Here is a 16,750-nt window from a genome sequence, read left to right as displayed (position 1 = left end):
ACCTCCCCAGGCATCCCATTCCGATGGGCAATCTCACTTTCTGTGATGAACTTCTTCCTAACATACACCCTAAACCTCCCCTGGTGCAGCCTGAGACTGTGTCCCTCTTGTTCTGGTGCTGGTTGCCTGGGAGGAGACCAACCCCCACCTGGCTACAACCTCCCTTCAGGTAGTTGGAGACAGTAATAAGGTCTCCTCTGAGCCTCCTCTTCTCCAGGCTAAACAACCCCAGCTCCCTCAGCCTCTCCTCATAGGGCTTGTGCTCCAAACCCCTCACCATCTTTGTTGCCCTTCTCTGGACACATTCCAGCGATTCAACATCTTTCCTAAAAGAATCTCAACCAGAGAGAAGCTGAGAACTGCTAGGTGTTCTGTGTTTAATTTATTTTTCTTATGTAGATTAACTGTTGCATACTCATTGAGTTAGAAACAAACAAACATGGCCTTTGTAGTTCATTAATAAATTCATCTGTGAAACAAGACATAGGTTCATATGCTCCAATTGATAATAACTCATGAACAACTCCGAAGTACTTTGTAGCATTCAATAACCTTGACTTTAAGGGCATTCACTGGAAAGATGGAAGATCTGAATGTAGCCTTTACTCTGAACCACTTCATTTCAGGCCAAGGCCAGAACTCTAAAATAGTGTCCAAACATTTTTATTAGAATAATGTCACGTTCTGTGATGGGATTTGAACTGCAGTATTTGTTCTGCTACCTGATGGAGCCTTAGTGAAATCCAGTGAGACTGATTCCTGAAAATTCCTTTGGAGAATGGGATCTACATTTCTAAGTTTCTTATGAAGACATTTCCCAAACTACTAAATTTTGTTTAGACAAAGTTAATTATAAGACAAATAAACTTCCTTTTTAAAAATTTTGTTTGTTAGTTGTTTTGTTTTAAGAGAGTAAAGAATGAAAAACATCTCTGGAAAATCAGTTTGAATCTTTTCTGGTCCATGTGCAGCTACTTCTTTTTACTACAGAGTTACCAAGATAAAAGGCCTGACTCTTGAGATTTCAGACCAGTGATATTTAATGACAGGCAGGGGAAATAATTCTGAACTTGTCATACCATACTGAGATCAATTATGTCTGCAGTAGCTGTTTCAAGATAGAGATTCAATATAAAGTACCCATTGTGAGTCAGAGACCCCACAGTACATGAGAAATCTCATTTGATATTCTTGAACTGCTTCCTGTACTCATCCTGTGTGTTCATTAGTCAAAGTATCCTTTCAACCCCTTAGGAAGAGGACTCTCCAAATGATACACTATGGACAAACACTGCTTTGGTCCAAGGCACATTCCCACAACTCATGATTCCCCAGTATAACACACCAAAGAATCTGGGGCTGCTGAAGACAACCTTACATAAAATCTCACCTCACTGGCTTTGCCAGGATTTAGAGCTCTCATCTCATCTCTGCAGGCACAGCAGGGAAAGAAGCAAACTCAAGTATAGTAACTGAAGGGGAAAATTAATCTTAAAATCATCAGTCCCAAGGCAACCACTACGCCTACAAGCGTAATTTTTTCTTTGCTACCCTAGGTCATGACCCTCATCCGAAGAGGAAGGAAAGAAACTGTCCTTTCATCATTAATTTCACTATGTTATTCAGGAAAACAACACTGACAACACTATAAAACCACAGTTTAAGTTGCCACTGGTATTTCAGCCAAATGCTAATCACCACTATCAATTGTCTAATATTTCTTATTACCTCTTTAGTCATTCTAACAAATTCCATTGCAACTTACAGAGTCTGATAAAAATCTTCTGTGGTTGACAAAGAGCCAGCAGGAAAAAAACCCCATCATCAACCAAACAAAAACCCCAAAGCAAACAAAAAACAAATCAAAAGAGAAAAGCCCACAACTATCCATTTGCTGTAACAGCAGCGGACCGATCGATTTTTAGTTAGATAATATAGCTGCATTCGAAACTATGCAGTTGATAAACACTGTTCTAACTTCAGAAACAAAAACTACCAACTATGTCACCTGATGTACAACACTGACAAGAAAGCCTGTGTATAGACTGTTGTGTCATTAAAATTAGATTAAGAGTTGAAAATAACACAGAAAACAATCCGTCACAGTTACTTGGTTTTGCAAATGCAACTGTAAAGCAACAGCACAGTTCACATAAATATGATTTTTAAAAGTAATTACCAAATCCATTAATTTATTTACTAATTATGAAGGACAAAATATTTTTTTAAGGCAGAAATCAAACCAATGCAGGCACAATGATTTTATGAATACAGCTTAATGAACTGTTTGCCTTGCATCACACACAAGCCTGGTACAAACCAACAACCAACCAGTGTTAGCAAGACTGACCAAGATTAACAGGCAGCACTTGGGAAATCCCAAGTTTCAACAAAGTTGGGAACAAAGCCAGGTGCAGCACCACGGTGTCTCCATGGTGAAGAAAGAGCAGGGAAGGACGGCTCTTACACACCCAGTCTCACAGGAACTCAAGGTTACCTCTTAATGCAAGTGTTTTCATAGACAAGGTCCTGGGATTTTAAACATGTCTCTTCAGCAGTACTGAATGCTGTAAGCATGTTAAAACTATTTATTGCTGTTTCTGTTGACTTCTTTAACAGAACACTATGACACCTTAAGCTCTAAGACTTTATCCTGAGCATGCAATAGCATGAACCCAGCATATACAGAAGAGCCTAAAATCTTAGGCAAAGAATCGTCACAAATTTCCTCCAGAGATTCAACAGGGCTGATCTGAGAAGAAGAATTAACTTCCATAAGAACTACAGTCAATTACACACCTTTCCTTGCAAGAGCAAGACACACTTTTCTGACCAAAAAAAGTGTACAAAACATAGCACTACAGAAAGCAGTTTCTTTCCTCTTTCATCCTCTCCCCAAGGCACAATTGTTAGGTGTGGTTTGTCGTCCTACTTAATGCAGTACTAGAAGGCATGCCACTGCTCTCATAAGGGCTGCAGAAGAATGTACAGACATAGAGGAGTGAAGACACAATGCCAACTGGCATTCATATTTATTTATTTTTTTTGAGAAATACTTCAAAAGCAAATATTCCAACAGTTTTTCCATTTAGTAAGATAGTTTCCCTGACTAGCTTTTATTCAGCCCCTGGGTGTTATTAAATCTTTTCTCTCCACGCCCCCCCCCCCCCATAATTCTTACATTTAAATCTTGACATTTATATTATTACTTTTACTAATTAATCTTTTTCTATGGAGTGTACCATAATGCTCTAAGGAGGCTTGTATGTTCTCATGAGTCTTGTGAGAGTTCTGCCAAGAGGTTTTAACTCCTAGAGAGATCAAAGAGAAAGTAATGAGATAAAAAGAAATAGGGTTCTCTAGACTGACAAGTCAACTATCTCTCATCAAGAAGAAAAAGGGATGGTTTACAGAAACAACCAGAAAGACCATCAGCATTCAGATTTGATGGAACTGTCTAGTAAAGTACTACAGTAGTCATTTCTGTACTTAACAATTACTGACTCCTTCAATAGGAGGCCAATGATCTTATTCTTTAAATTTATCTGAGTGACACAAGTCAGAAGTGCTACAGATCAAATTTTAGGACTTACAAACTGCAGCACTATGGAATGTTACTCTAAAGAGCAACACAAGCCTTGCAAAGCAAGCCAGAAACTGCCCATGGACAGTATTTTAACATACCAGAAATGTTACATGTTACAATACCAGAAGCAGAGTGCAAACTGCTGACATACATATGAAATTCTGAGACAGATTTGCCAAAAGACTTGATAGTCAAATCTTCTTCTAATCCTGCTGCTTCAAAGTGACCAAAAAAATAACAAAGGCACGTCTTTAAACCAAAACTGAATAAAGCCAATGGGGATAGTTTTTTTTTCTCCCATTTTTTCCACAGTGTGACTTCCACCTCAGTTTGTCACAGTATGTTGGTTTTGGTCATAAAGCACTGAAGATATCTCTGTGATTATCTCAAAACTTTCCTGGATGTGTTCCTGTGTAATCTGGTGTAGGTAAACCTGCTCTGGCAGGGGGGCTGGACTAGACGATCTTGCGAGGTCCCTTCCAGCCCCTGAAATTCTGTGATTCTGTGATTAATTGCTGTGACTAAAATTAGGTAGAGAAATGCATCTAGCCCCACCAATGAGAGGAGCAAAAATATCACTGTGTTCAGCAAGGTTGGCATTTCAACTTGATAAAAATTCATGCTAAGGATCTCAGTATGTGGTATTTTATAGGCCAAACCCATTTGTAGTCTAGAATTTTTACACGCAGCCGAACAAAATGCTACATCCATCCCACGTTCACAAATAACTATTACATTTAACTAAAACACCAGCTAAAATTACATATATCATTTATATTAATCCTTAAAATAAGAACACCAAATTATCAAAGCCTGTGTAACTGACTGCATAGTCAATATTCCTACTACTTCTCATCTTGGACATCATTAAAATCTTGCAGAATCACTCAAATGATTTTGTGTTTGATGATATGTACCCTTTCTAAGCAGAAAATCCAGTGATAACTATCATCACCTATTAGGTTGTTGAGAAATACAGTTTGCTTCATTAAGAGTCAGATCTACAGTCAGAATCATGGAGTTGTTTACTTAAAAAAGCACTCACAAATTAAGATTGAAATGACAACATTTAACATCTCTGAAATCTTAAAGTGGATAGTGAGTAATGCACAGTGTGCTTTATCATCTTGCTGAGGAGTTTTCCTAGGCTTTTAAAACAACTGTTGGTATTTGCTAGCTAAATATGCACCTTGATCGTATGTAGCATATCAGAACAAGCATAACAGAATGAAGCTCAAAGCCTCAGTTGAAGAGTTTTCTATGCACCCTTTTTTTTTAAATATTTTAAATAGATCTACCACAACTCTAAAAACCCCACACTATTTACTGCATGGGAGAACTGTGGAAAGCGAAGAAGGTATGGAAAAGAAAGAGGATCAGGCTCCAAAAGAAACACTCACACAATAACTCCATAATATGAAAATGCACTTTGCACACGCTGAACACAGAACATGTATTACACACTGCACACAAGTAACTATCAAAAATACATTACATTTTGAAGAACTATGCAGCTAAAAATACAAGAAAGCAAAATCCCCAAATATATGGGAAAGAAAACAAAAAAGAAACCCCACAGCAACCACCATCTACATTTTTATGCTTGTGTAATTTTCCCTGTGTACACTGGGGGCGGGGGGGAACTTTAAAAAAAACCCAAACCAACTTGCAAACGTACACACACACACACAGGGTCACAAAAGCTATGAAAGAGATTCTTAACACAGGGCTCCTGAGCAGACGACAAGCCGTTAAACTTTCACCTTTAGGTAATTATGATGATCCGATGTCTCTTTTATGGTATCTCCCAATTTTTTTAATTAAAATCTACAATGTGTTCAACATGCACTTTTTCCATTAAACTTTGATGTGTTTTACTTATAAAGCAACGAAAGTTTTCAGTTCAGTCTCCTTAAAGTTCCAGAGAAACCATTTTCCACTCACTTGCTTTGAAAGCAATTAAAACAACTTGATGAAGAACAGCAGCAGGGGGCTAATAGAAGCCAAGGCTTAGTAACAATCTTTAGATTTTTCTCCTAAGACTTTCTCACAAACCCTCCTCACAAAGATCCTCAGGGCTTTTCATCCTCTCCTTTCTCCACACCCCCCAAAAAAATCAGTTCAAAGTGACAGATGCAGCTAGCTCAAGGTTTTGCTATTTCCTTAATTTCACTTTTACCTTTCAGTTTTGATAGACTGAACTGAAATCCAATTCCCATAGTGGTGGTGATCTCCTGGTATCTTCCCATTGGGGAAAAACATACACAACAGATCCAAGAAGTAATGTGGGAACATCTTCTAACCTGTTATCTATGCTGAGGAGAGTTCTGATAGAGAGAAATGTTCCTGTTACTTAGAAGTCATATACATCCAACATTCAAATAATTTAATGTAATAGTATTTGATTAGTGACTTATATACACTTCAATGTTTTAATGCAGTTATTTCTGAAACCTTCATATTGACAGTTACCCTGTAACAATTTAACTATTGGGATACAAAGTGAAGAACTATACAGGCCAACTGCAAATAATGTTCAGCCACTCTAAAAATGGGAACTGCCCATAATAAATGTCAAGTTCTTCAATTGTAGTATTGTGCTAATGCAGATATCAGTTTTATGGAAAACAGAACTATTAGTACAGTTCTTATGCTTATCAGAAACCATATGGCGTACTTTTTATCTACGTTTTTCCTCTGCTTACCACCATTTTACTTCTTCATTACTATGGCCACCTGATGTACAATCTTTGTTGATCACTAATTTTGGGGAACTTCTACAGCTCCAGAGCTCTACAGACGCCTCAGTTACTGTATTCAAGTGAGCCTGCTGTGGCTAAAACACCACAGGCAGCATTGCTGCCACATGAACAGTTATTTTGAAGAAGCAGGACTATGGGACATACCTATTCTGCCCAGATTCTAGTTACAATCCCTTATTCTTTTAAAATCCAGAGCTACAGTTACACTACACAAGGCTAGAAGCAAACAAGGACTAAAGGAGGTCAGCTACATCTCCTCATCTTGAGGACAGGGGCAGCACATGCAAGAGAGTGGAGGTCAGGAAAGACAGATGGTGGGCATTCCCATTACAGCTAAGTCACCTCTTGTCCTCACACCACTGAGCTTTATGTTTTCCAGTTGGTGATTCTTGTAGTTTGTGTTTCTACCTTATTTTAGCAAGCTTGTATTTGTAAAACAAACTGGAAGAATACATTGTGGAAAAAACGTAGTAATATCTAAGAGTAAATGATGAATATTTCTTCGGAGCAATGCCAAGGATCATACTTTCTGCACCTCCCCCTTCTGCTGAAGTAATACACCACTAAAATGATAATGTGAGATCTGTTTAATGAAATTTTATTTAAAAATTAGGGAAAAAAAAAACACAGAAAAAATTCTAAGTCACTGAACTTACATATAGTCCTACCAGTAAAGAGACAAAAAGTTTCTGTCGCTTTCTGAAATAATCCTCTCATAAATATTGGAAAAGGATTCATCAAGAATACAAACTAAAGAAGTTTCTGAAGTACAGAAACAATGTCCTAAGGAACAGAACAGTTACATATTATTTTCTACAAGCATACAAGCACTTTACAGAACCGAAAAAAAGTAAGGATGGAAAGACCTCACAAGATCACTCAGAACAACTTTTTAAGGGTGGCAAGATCAAACATATGTTATGCGAGTGCTACACAATACATGCCAGAAACAGAATATGCATCTGAGCACTACCCAGTCACAGCCACCATTCAGACTGTTCCATCCTTCAAACTATTCTGTTTGTGCAATTTTTAGTTTAACAAATACTAGCACTCCTATGTATGTAACAGCATTGTAAAGTTGTTACTCTAGAAGTGCATGACCCAGAGATTGTCATGAATACTACTGTGGAATAACCATGTAATTAGAATTACCATTAGCATTATTTCTTTCTGCATTAGTTTTCAAGTACTAATGCTTACTTCTCCAGGAGGGTAGTTTTTTTCTTTTTCATACTTTCTCTTTTCAGAGAAAGAACATCTCTCACCTTTAGGAGTTTAGCCTCATTTCCCTATAATGCATTCATCACTGCTCAGCACATCTGTCCCAGCAAATCCCATTTCCTGTTCTATTCATGAAGCTCAGCAACCTGGAGCTTTAGTGATTGCCGCCACACTTTTCCCATGGCCTTCTCACCTCTCTCCCCCCCCACTTACCCCGCTCCCATTGTTTATCATCTGTTCTCCCCTGCTGCAAACTGCTGTCAGATGTTCACTTATCCCTAATCTTACTCACTGCCTTTGATATTCTTTCTAATCCAACAACCTGTCAACTGGGGCATCAGCCCATGTCCAGACCAGCTGCTCTGTCACAGGCCGTAAGATTCCCTCTCAGCTCCAAGAGGTATTTAAAGGATTTTGACACAGCAACCACAACGTGAAACAAATAATTAATGCTGTTTTGATCAGTGATCAGGGCTTTAGTGTGACATGAGCTGACCACTAAGAAAAACTGAGCTTTACTTTGTTTAAACTTTGCTGTTACTGTATTAACAAGGTTTTGATCAATGTTTGAAGGACAGCACCAAAAAGGTAGCTTCTTTAACTTGTTTTAGCTTAAAATTATGAAGAATAACTAATCTGAATGCAAGTCAGAGGGACAGTTAACTTTATATGCCTGCTGTGTAAAACATTCTTATTTATGAAACATCAACTTGTAAAGAGTTTTCAAAGCATGGGAACTGACCTTTTATACGTTACAGCTGAGAATACTAATGTGTTTTAAATATGGCAGTAGTTGAGGCAAAAATGTTATCTAAAACACACTTGTATTTTCAGGAATATAATAAAGTATCATTTAATCTCATATAGACCATCAAACCCAAACACTTTAAAGTATACTCCCATTTACAGAAAATGTCTGATTTCCATAATACTCAGATTTGCTAGAAACACTTAAAATGTTAAGGGTGTTCATCTGCTTCAAAACATACCAAATACACATAATGTCTTAACTGAAACTGTGATTCAGATGACAAATTTTTTTGTACTTGGGAAACAAAATTTCTGTTATTTTAAGTAGACATATGTATTTTGATCCAAACTGAAAAACAAAGCAGTTAGTTGTTGTAGAACATAACCACTACTTTATTTCTCAATTGCTACAGAAGTGACAAACATGACAACCCCCCCTACTTTAAACCCTATCGTAGACATATTTTACACCCAAAACTCCCTGTAATAAAATCTCAGTAATGGATTTTATAACATTGTTCATTCACTTACAACTAAACCATCACTTTTCTTCTTGGGGCTTGTCTATACCAGGACATGAAGAAAATTAATCTTAAATAAATACCTTGATGAACTTGAATTCTGCTAGTTAAAATCCATTAAACCCCTGTGTGGACACAGTCATTCGGTTTAGTTTACTGCTCCCTCAGGGCATGTACTGAAAGTTAACATGGATTAAGGTAGGGTATGAATTCAAAGTGCAATTGTACTTTGAAAATGGTTTAACATAAACAGAACCAGACTCTTTGTTGTAGAATGAGACATGGAGTTAATCAGGAAAGTCCTGTGTAGACAAGCCCTTGCAGATGAGTCTACCGGGGAAGTATTGTCAAAACCAATGGTTTTCAACCTCTTAGTTTTCAGACCTGGAAACATCTAGTGAAGCTTCAGGCCCTGGTAGCACATTAAAGTCTGTTAATTATCCTGCTTTTCTTAATTTAGTCACATGGATGACCTACAAGTAGTCCAATGATCCCCAGTGCACTATGTATCAGAACTCAGAAAATACTAGTTTAAGCTACCTACAACTTAAGTAGCTCCTAATAATACTTAGTCTTAACTTCACAGCTAGTGCACAGTAACCCAAATAGTCTAGCTACTGATGATATTAAATGAGAGGTGAATGTTCATTTATGCCTTGCAGAGACATTCCAGCCCTTTGCAAGGATGCTACAGAAGATGCTTGAGAGAGCCCATTCATACCAGTAAGTGACAATATGATTGACCTAAAATTACAAACTTTTGACACTGCCAACTTCAAGTATTTACTTCAAGGAACGCTATATTCACTGGTCAAAGCATGCTGAATATAGTAATTAAGACTAATACAAGGTAATACTCACTGAAACAAAACCAAGTAATAGTGCTCTTTATAACTACTACTCTTAATAACTAATTCTTCTCATTTCCCCCTTTAATAATTCATAAATGTCTGACATGAAATGATCTTACACAAATATCCAGAGTTGAATTCAAAGTGTATGGCAGAGACAGAAGCAGATATGCCTAGGTTTCTTACTTTCTTTTCTTAAACCTGTGCTCTAATTGCAAAGATAATTCTTTTTCTCTCAAAGGAAATTATGTTCTCTTGGTACTTAACTCATTAGGAATGCTGTCATTGCAAAACTTCAGGTTTCTTCTTTTTCACCCACAAAAAAACGAGTAATACTTCACTAAATCATAATTCCTGGTTAACACAGCAGCAGTCAGGTCAGATCAAAAATCTGTCTCGTCCAGGATCTGAAAGAAGCCTAAGGAATATATTGTTCAAATACTCCCAGCATTCTGCAATGTGCAGCTTAGGGACTTCCTGAGCTAGAAGCAGTATGTTTGCAGTTAAGAATGCAAATACTCTATACTGACATAACAGACTTGACAAAGCGAAGAAAATGAGACAAATTTTGCAGCCAAGATGGCATCTCCTTTTACTGCTTTGCAAAAAAAAGAACTGCAAATAAACGCATTATTTGGTAGCATATTTCCTACTACTGGAGCCTTTTGAAGATTCAACAGAAGAATTACTTGTTTGAACAGGTAACTTAAAAATCTGTTTACTCCCTCAACAGAACCATTTTTAACTGTCAAAACAGAAAAGAATGTTTTATGTTTATAAAAAAGCAGGCGGAAGTTCCAGAGAATATTTCAGGCAGCTGGGCACATTCATGGTGCTACTGCCAGATTAAAAAAAATTCTGAATGCAAAACCAGCTTGTTAATATCACTGTCACATTGTACTGCTTTGCTTTTTTTTCATGACATTACTGACACGGGCCTCACTTCATTCTGCATGTATACATATTTTAATCTTCATGACGCTTCCAGTTAAATTTTAAGGCACAGGAACAGAGTGGATGCTTATGGTCACAAAGAAAGAAATGCCAGATTTAAGATTAGAAATTCCTTTCTCACTGATGAATTGCACACTTCTCCTGAAGTATATTTTCTACCCATTACAAAGTTCATGATGTGTTAAAATCTACAAGTCTTGAAAATTACTTTAGAGTTACAATGAAGCGCAAAGATACTATAATTGAATTCCCTTAACAGTGAATGAAAACATCATGCATTAAAATGAAATTCAAGGTAACATTCTTCATGTTTAACTTCCAAAATAATGATTTTAAACATTCAGTCAATAGAGGGAATGTGATGCACAGGCACAGGACTAACTCTGAAGTGTGAAAGGAATGTGAAGCTCACAAAACAGCAAATAGTTCAAATTTACCACTACTGACTATATGATATGCAGAGTTCTTGAGGTTTATCCCACATCACTGAAGCAGATGCCCATCCACCCTCTCACAAATTCAAAATACAAACTAATTTATATTCAATCCGGGAAAATTACTGACAGTTATTAGTCTAGTAGCAAACTTCTAAAATTTCCTGGGCAGATTGCACATCTCTGTTTATACAATGCAAGGAAACAGTGGCAAGAGCTCCCTTGCCAGAACAATCTCTAAAAACAAAGCTATAGGAGTCTGGGCTAGATCTACAAAGACTTTGATCCATGAGCTTTAGGCAAAAGTTTCTGTTACAGCTCAAGATATTATTGCCCCAGTTAGATGCTTCCCCTAAACTGATGTTTTGCCTCCCCTTGAAGGATACTGTCCCCAGCACAGAGGTCTCCATAAGAATATTCAAGGGCAATTCACATAGTTCTACGCAAAGCTCAGTAATTTAGCTTAAAGGGCTCATGGAGATGGGTTTAAACTGAAACAGCAGAGTGAAAGCTGAGACAAAACTACTTTCCTTTCTGCTGATTCTCAGAGGCTAATAACTGTTGCAAACAATTGCATGCAGTAACTTCTTAAATTACAACCAATTGCAAGATTCACCAGAGCTCTGACTATCAAAAGACTTGTGTTAGGGTTCAAACCCAGAATGCACAACTACTGAAATCGTTGCTCAGGTGTTAATTAAGGAGACTGTATTGAACCCAAATTCACATTTAGATACTTAATGAGGCCCAAAATTCTAACACCTCTGCTCAAGTGTTAGTACTCGTGGCCTACTTCATCAGAATTCCTAAACTTTTTTTTTCGCCCCCCATCTAATATACAGGCCAGTGCCTGGCTAACACACACACAAAAGAGAGTTGAAGATTTACACACAAATGTGTTTCTCAGCAGTGAGCACACTCTTCTGTGATGTGGGAAGCTATATTAATTGAAGCAAGATCTTGCAGCCTGACTCCACCACATCCCAGGGAAATGCCCTAGCCCTTGGGCATTGAGTTAATCTCTCATTAGCCATCCCTCTGGTCTCTTGAATAAATTATTTATGAAAAGCAGAAAAACTTCAATAGAAAAAAGTGAAAACTGATTTACCATGGAGTTCCTGGTAAAGAAGCCAATTCTTCAAGACGTGGTATATGCTTTTTTAAAAAAGGCCACTTTAGACAACAAATCAATTTGCACTTTGAGGGCAGTATACATTAAAACTAGCCAGATGCTACCCTGTATTTAAATTAATTCTTTTATTTCAGAACCACAAGAACAAAAATACATAAACAGGGTTCTTACTGACAAAATGAAGAGTATATTCATCAAACTATGTGAGGTACTTTGTCCATCTCTTATTCTCAGGCCACCCTACTTAAATAACATGGCTTAATTAACTAAGGGCCCCATCTTGAGGAAAGGGTTGGCAGCTGAAAATCCCAAGAGGAAAGTAAGGTCCATTTTGACAAGCTGGCAGATGCCTATTTTGAATATAGTTTTAAACTGTACCTTACTTTACACATGGGGTCTAATCAAATCTGCATACAGTTTGCTGAGTTCCATGACTCCTTAACTGCACTTCCATTTCTACCTTTGCACTACAGAAAGACACAGTAAGTAATTTTTAAAAGTGGCTGGTACCATGAGTTGTCTGGAGAGTCTGGCCAGTCCCTGCAGCCTGGATGCCTAACAAGCTGCACATTGCCTCAACTCATGTGGTTCAAAACAGAATTATTTCAGAAGGGCATGTCATCTACTTTCACTCTCTGTAAGAAACATTGAGAATTCATCACTTGCATTAAAATGTAAGTGGACAGAGGAAAAGGAAGATGGAAGATCTTGTAGGAAAAGTTCTCATGACCCTTTATTTGAAAAGCAGATCCCCCATGGGCATAAATCATTATGACAATCCTCACTACTGCTAAATAGCCAGAGACCAATATGTTTGTCATCTTTTGGAAGAGTATTCCTATATGTAACAGACCAGAACGTGTTAAATCCAAATGACGACTCCAGCTTTTACTACTCCCTGAGCGCTTCATCCAAACATCTTTTAAACACCCCCACGGGTGGTGACTCCACCACTCTTACCCAAGCCTGTAGCGCTTGCAGCACTGCATGGCGGTTTAGTGACTGAAGTGAAGGACACGGTACTTGGCCTTGTTGAATGCCATACAGCTGGCTCCAGCCCAACCATCCAACCTGTCCAGATTTCTCTGCAGAGCCTTCCTTAACCTCCCACCCAGCTTCATGCACACTGCAAACTTACTGAGGGTACACTCAATCAACTCATCAAGGTCATCGATAAAGATGTTAAAGCAAACTGGCCCCAATACTGAACCCTTTGGAAAACCACTTGTGACTGGCTGCCAAATGGATTTAACTATGCTCACCATCACGCCTTGGATCTGGCCATTCAGCCAGTTTTTGACCCAAAGAAGATGGGTTTATGTACATGTTCATGATGAAATGTCTAGAAATCAGTGTTGTAATGTTAAGTGTTCATGAGTGCTCAGAAACAATCTTAAAATCACATGCAGTACATAAAAGTTCTTTCAATTTCCTGTTTGCAGAGAAGAGAAGTAGCTGTAAAAAACCCCAAACTAATAAAGTAAAGAACCTGTCGTTGTACATGCATCTTTGGACAGAGGAGCTATGTTGAAATACCAATGCCTATTTTAGGAACGTTTCTGTTTGAAAACAGGTTTCAAAATTGCCATCTTCAAGGTTCAAATCATCCTTCATCAATACTATGTACACACAAAAGTATGTCCCAATCTTCTTCAGACTGCAGCAAATTATAGGGGACGTTACAGCTTCACAAGAAGTACCTGCAAGACTGCCTCAAGCCTTCCAATTACAGCATGATGCCACATATTGCAGAAAGTAAGCATTTACACCAGTCTTGGTTTCTGCAGTGTAACAAATGCCATTATTTCAATTTTCCTCATTTAGATTATTCTGTTATTCAGAAAATATTTTATTACATTGGGGTTAAGTTCAGCAAGTACATGCAGAGAACTGATGGAAAGGCGAAACTAATTTTACTTTGAGATACAACATCAATTAGGAATTGAGATGAAAAGTTTCCCTTTTTTCCCATCTGGTGAATAAAAGAAGTTTCACAACTGCTACTCAGCATAAACTCTTTACAATTAAGGGCTAGATTTCAAAATAATTCTCAGTTTTAGATGAGTTGTGGAATTTTCAAAGATTCTTAAGCAGCTCAGACACCTAACTTGCCTGTATTTTAGACACAACTGCTTAGGTATTTAAATAGTTTTTCAGCAGGTCTAAATGATGCTGAAATAATTAGTCAAATGACTAAAAATATGTAGTATTTCCTCTGGTTAGTAAGTCAGGTTTTAAGTGAAAAATGTTTTTAATAAACATAGGGCCTGTCTCTTGGGTCAGGTGCATTTGTCCAGCTTATGCAGTAGGCTGGGCCAAAGCCAGCTCCTGTGTATTTTCAGGTTGATTTTAAGACAGTGCTGTGGCCAAGAGAAACAATCTCAACCAGCCCCAAAATGCTCATCCCTAACCACCACATTACCACCTCCTGTCTGCCAGAGTAACCATTTGCATTGAATCAGGTATCTGGTGTAGGTTAAAACTAACTTCTTCTTTTGGCCATATTAGGTTTCACCTGGACTAGATAACTGACCCAGCTCAGTGCTGCTGCACAAAATTCTTGTGCAAGGGTAAGTGGCAAGATGTGCAGTAGAGGCAAGTCTACTTCTTTTGGTGGCAATACTGGTCTTTGCACAAATTGTAACACTTGACCAAACACATCCTTATTTCTCTTTACAATATTCATCACATTTAAGGCACTTGTTTTCAATTAAATGTAATTTTGTGATAGTGTTTTGTACATTTTAATTAAATCCCATTTCTCATGTAAACAGAGCATGCCTCACAAATGAAAGAAAGAAATAAGTCAACAAAAATTTAGAACATGAAAGAATATTCTTCAGGCTTTCTTCTGATACCTAAAAGGAAAGAATTCAGTGTAAAGCTTTCAGATATTGACAAATGAGAATGTTTTACTTATCCCAGACAATGAGGAGCTATCTTTAACAAAATAATTTATAAAATTTATTTGTAAGAGTTTTTAAAAGATCATTTTGCTTTGAGGCACACTATTTGAATCCTTGGTTTTTGTTTTCCATGTTTATCTCATTGCTGGACTTAAACACAACTCCTTCATATGCATTCCCTCTTCTGCCTTTTCAACTGATGTGTCTAGAAGCAAAGGAGTACAAGAAGGTGCAGTCTGCAGAAAAGTCTGTCCAAATTCTTCTGCAATTCCACTTCCATCTATCTGCCTGGGCAAAAGCTCACGCTAGACTGGCCAGGGCTGTATCTTCTGCTAGAGCAACTAGTTTTATGCAGGATCTTGCTGTCAGAAAAGGCACACACAGCACTTTATCCTGTGAGAAGTGACTTTCCTTTTGCGCCTTGCATTCTTGCCACTGTTGGAGGTTATCAGTTTTCAGGGATTCTGTGAAAGGTGACTCAAGTTGATGTAAATATAGTAAGGAAAGGGATTTCATTCCCCACTTCCCACATGCCAGGGTTGAGGCTGGCCTGGCAGAGCAGCAGCGTAACTTACTGATGTAATTAATAACCTGCTGCGTCGAGGGCTGTCCGGCAGCAGGTTCGATCTGCACCTACCAACGCTAAAGCAAGAGGCTCCCCTAAAAACACCGTACAGTAGCAGGCACCTCGGGGCATGAAGGAGCTGGAAGCACGCCTCAAGGCAGTAGCTATCACGGTCATCGGTCTTTAGGGATACCGCCACTGTCCACTTAGAGCCCCGCAGGCCAGGTAAGGCTACGGCGGGCGGACCAGGGGAGTACAGCCACCTGAGGGCCTACTCCGCGGAAGAGCGCCATGATGCTGAGGCGCACACGCCACCAGCTACACCGCCACTGTCCAAAATGGCGGCGGCGGGGGGGTGACAGGGCACCCCAAGCGCCTGCTGGCCAGCCAGCCCTCCTCCCAACCGGCAGTCAACGACGGAAAGAAGGGGCGGGACGGAACGGCCCCGCCGAGAGGGAAGGAGCTGGTCGGGCGCCAAGAGGCGAGTCCCTGGCGCCACTCACCTGCCGGTAACAGAGCCGGAAAGGCCGCAGGTAGAGGGAGGAGGTGCAGGGTTTGAGCTCCAGCTCTTCGATGGCCTCCATCCCTGCTGTGGGCAGCGGCCGCCAGGAGGAGGAGGAAGGGGAAGAAGGGGAGAGGAGTGCGCAGCCGCTGGCGGCTGGGCCGAAGGGCGGCGGGCAGGGCCGAAGACAGCCGGGCAGGGTCCAGCCAAACCGGGCGAGGGGGGGCGCGGCGCTGGTGCGCGCTGAGCCCGTGGCTGCTGACTGCGGCGCAGGGCCGCGTTACGGAGCCCGGGAGTTCTTTCCCTGGCAGGCCGGCTTCAGGCGGGGGTGACAGACACCCTTCTTTCTCTGTGACGAACCGAAATACTGGGTTTCACCCCGAGAAAGGGGACACGGCAACAGCACACGGGAGTTTTGTCACCTGAACTCAAAGCCACCTGTTTGTGATGTCAGGCCCTCAAAACGGCTGGCAAAAGTTCTCCAGCTGTCGCTTGTTTCCACCTTCCACCAAAATTAAAGGGGTACTCCTGCACTAAACAGAAACCAGGCCCTTCCTCTGAAG

The 16,750-nt window shown here is 39.4% G+C and overlaps 1 protein-coding gene across 1 annotated transcript in view; it reads right to left on the bottom strand.

Moving 5' to 3' along the window:
• NUDT14 (nudix hydrolase 14) overlaps window positions 1-16,382 on the bottom strand; it is a 64,241-nt gene extending 47,859 nt beyond the window's left edge. Inside the window, exon 1 of the mRNA XM_054161752.1 lies at window positions 16,189-16,382. Coding sequence (XP_054017727.1) covers window positions 16,189-16,269 — 81 coding nt within the window. The 5' untranslated portion in view covers window positions 16,270-16,382. The remainder of the gene's footprint in view (window positions 1-16,188) is intronic.
• Between the last annotated feature and the right edge of the window lie 368 nt (window positions 16,383-16,750).

Source organism: Dryobates pubescens, chromosome 5, assembly GCF_014839835.1.
Source record: "Dryobates pubescens isolate bDryPub1 chromosome 5, bDryPub1.pri, whole genome shotgun sequence".
Lineage (NCBI taxonomy): Eukaryota > Metazoa > Chordata > Aves > Piciformes > Picidae > Dryobates > Dryobates pubescens.
The sequence above is the reverse complement of the archived record's forward strand: the minus strand, read 5'-3'. Positions and strand labels throughout refer to the sequence as shown.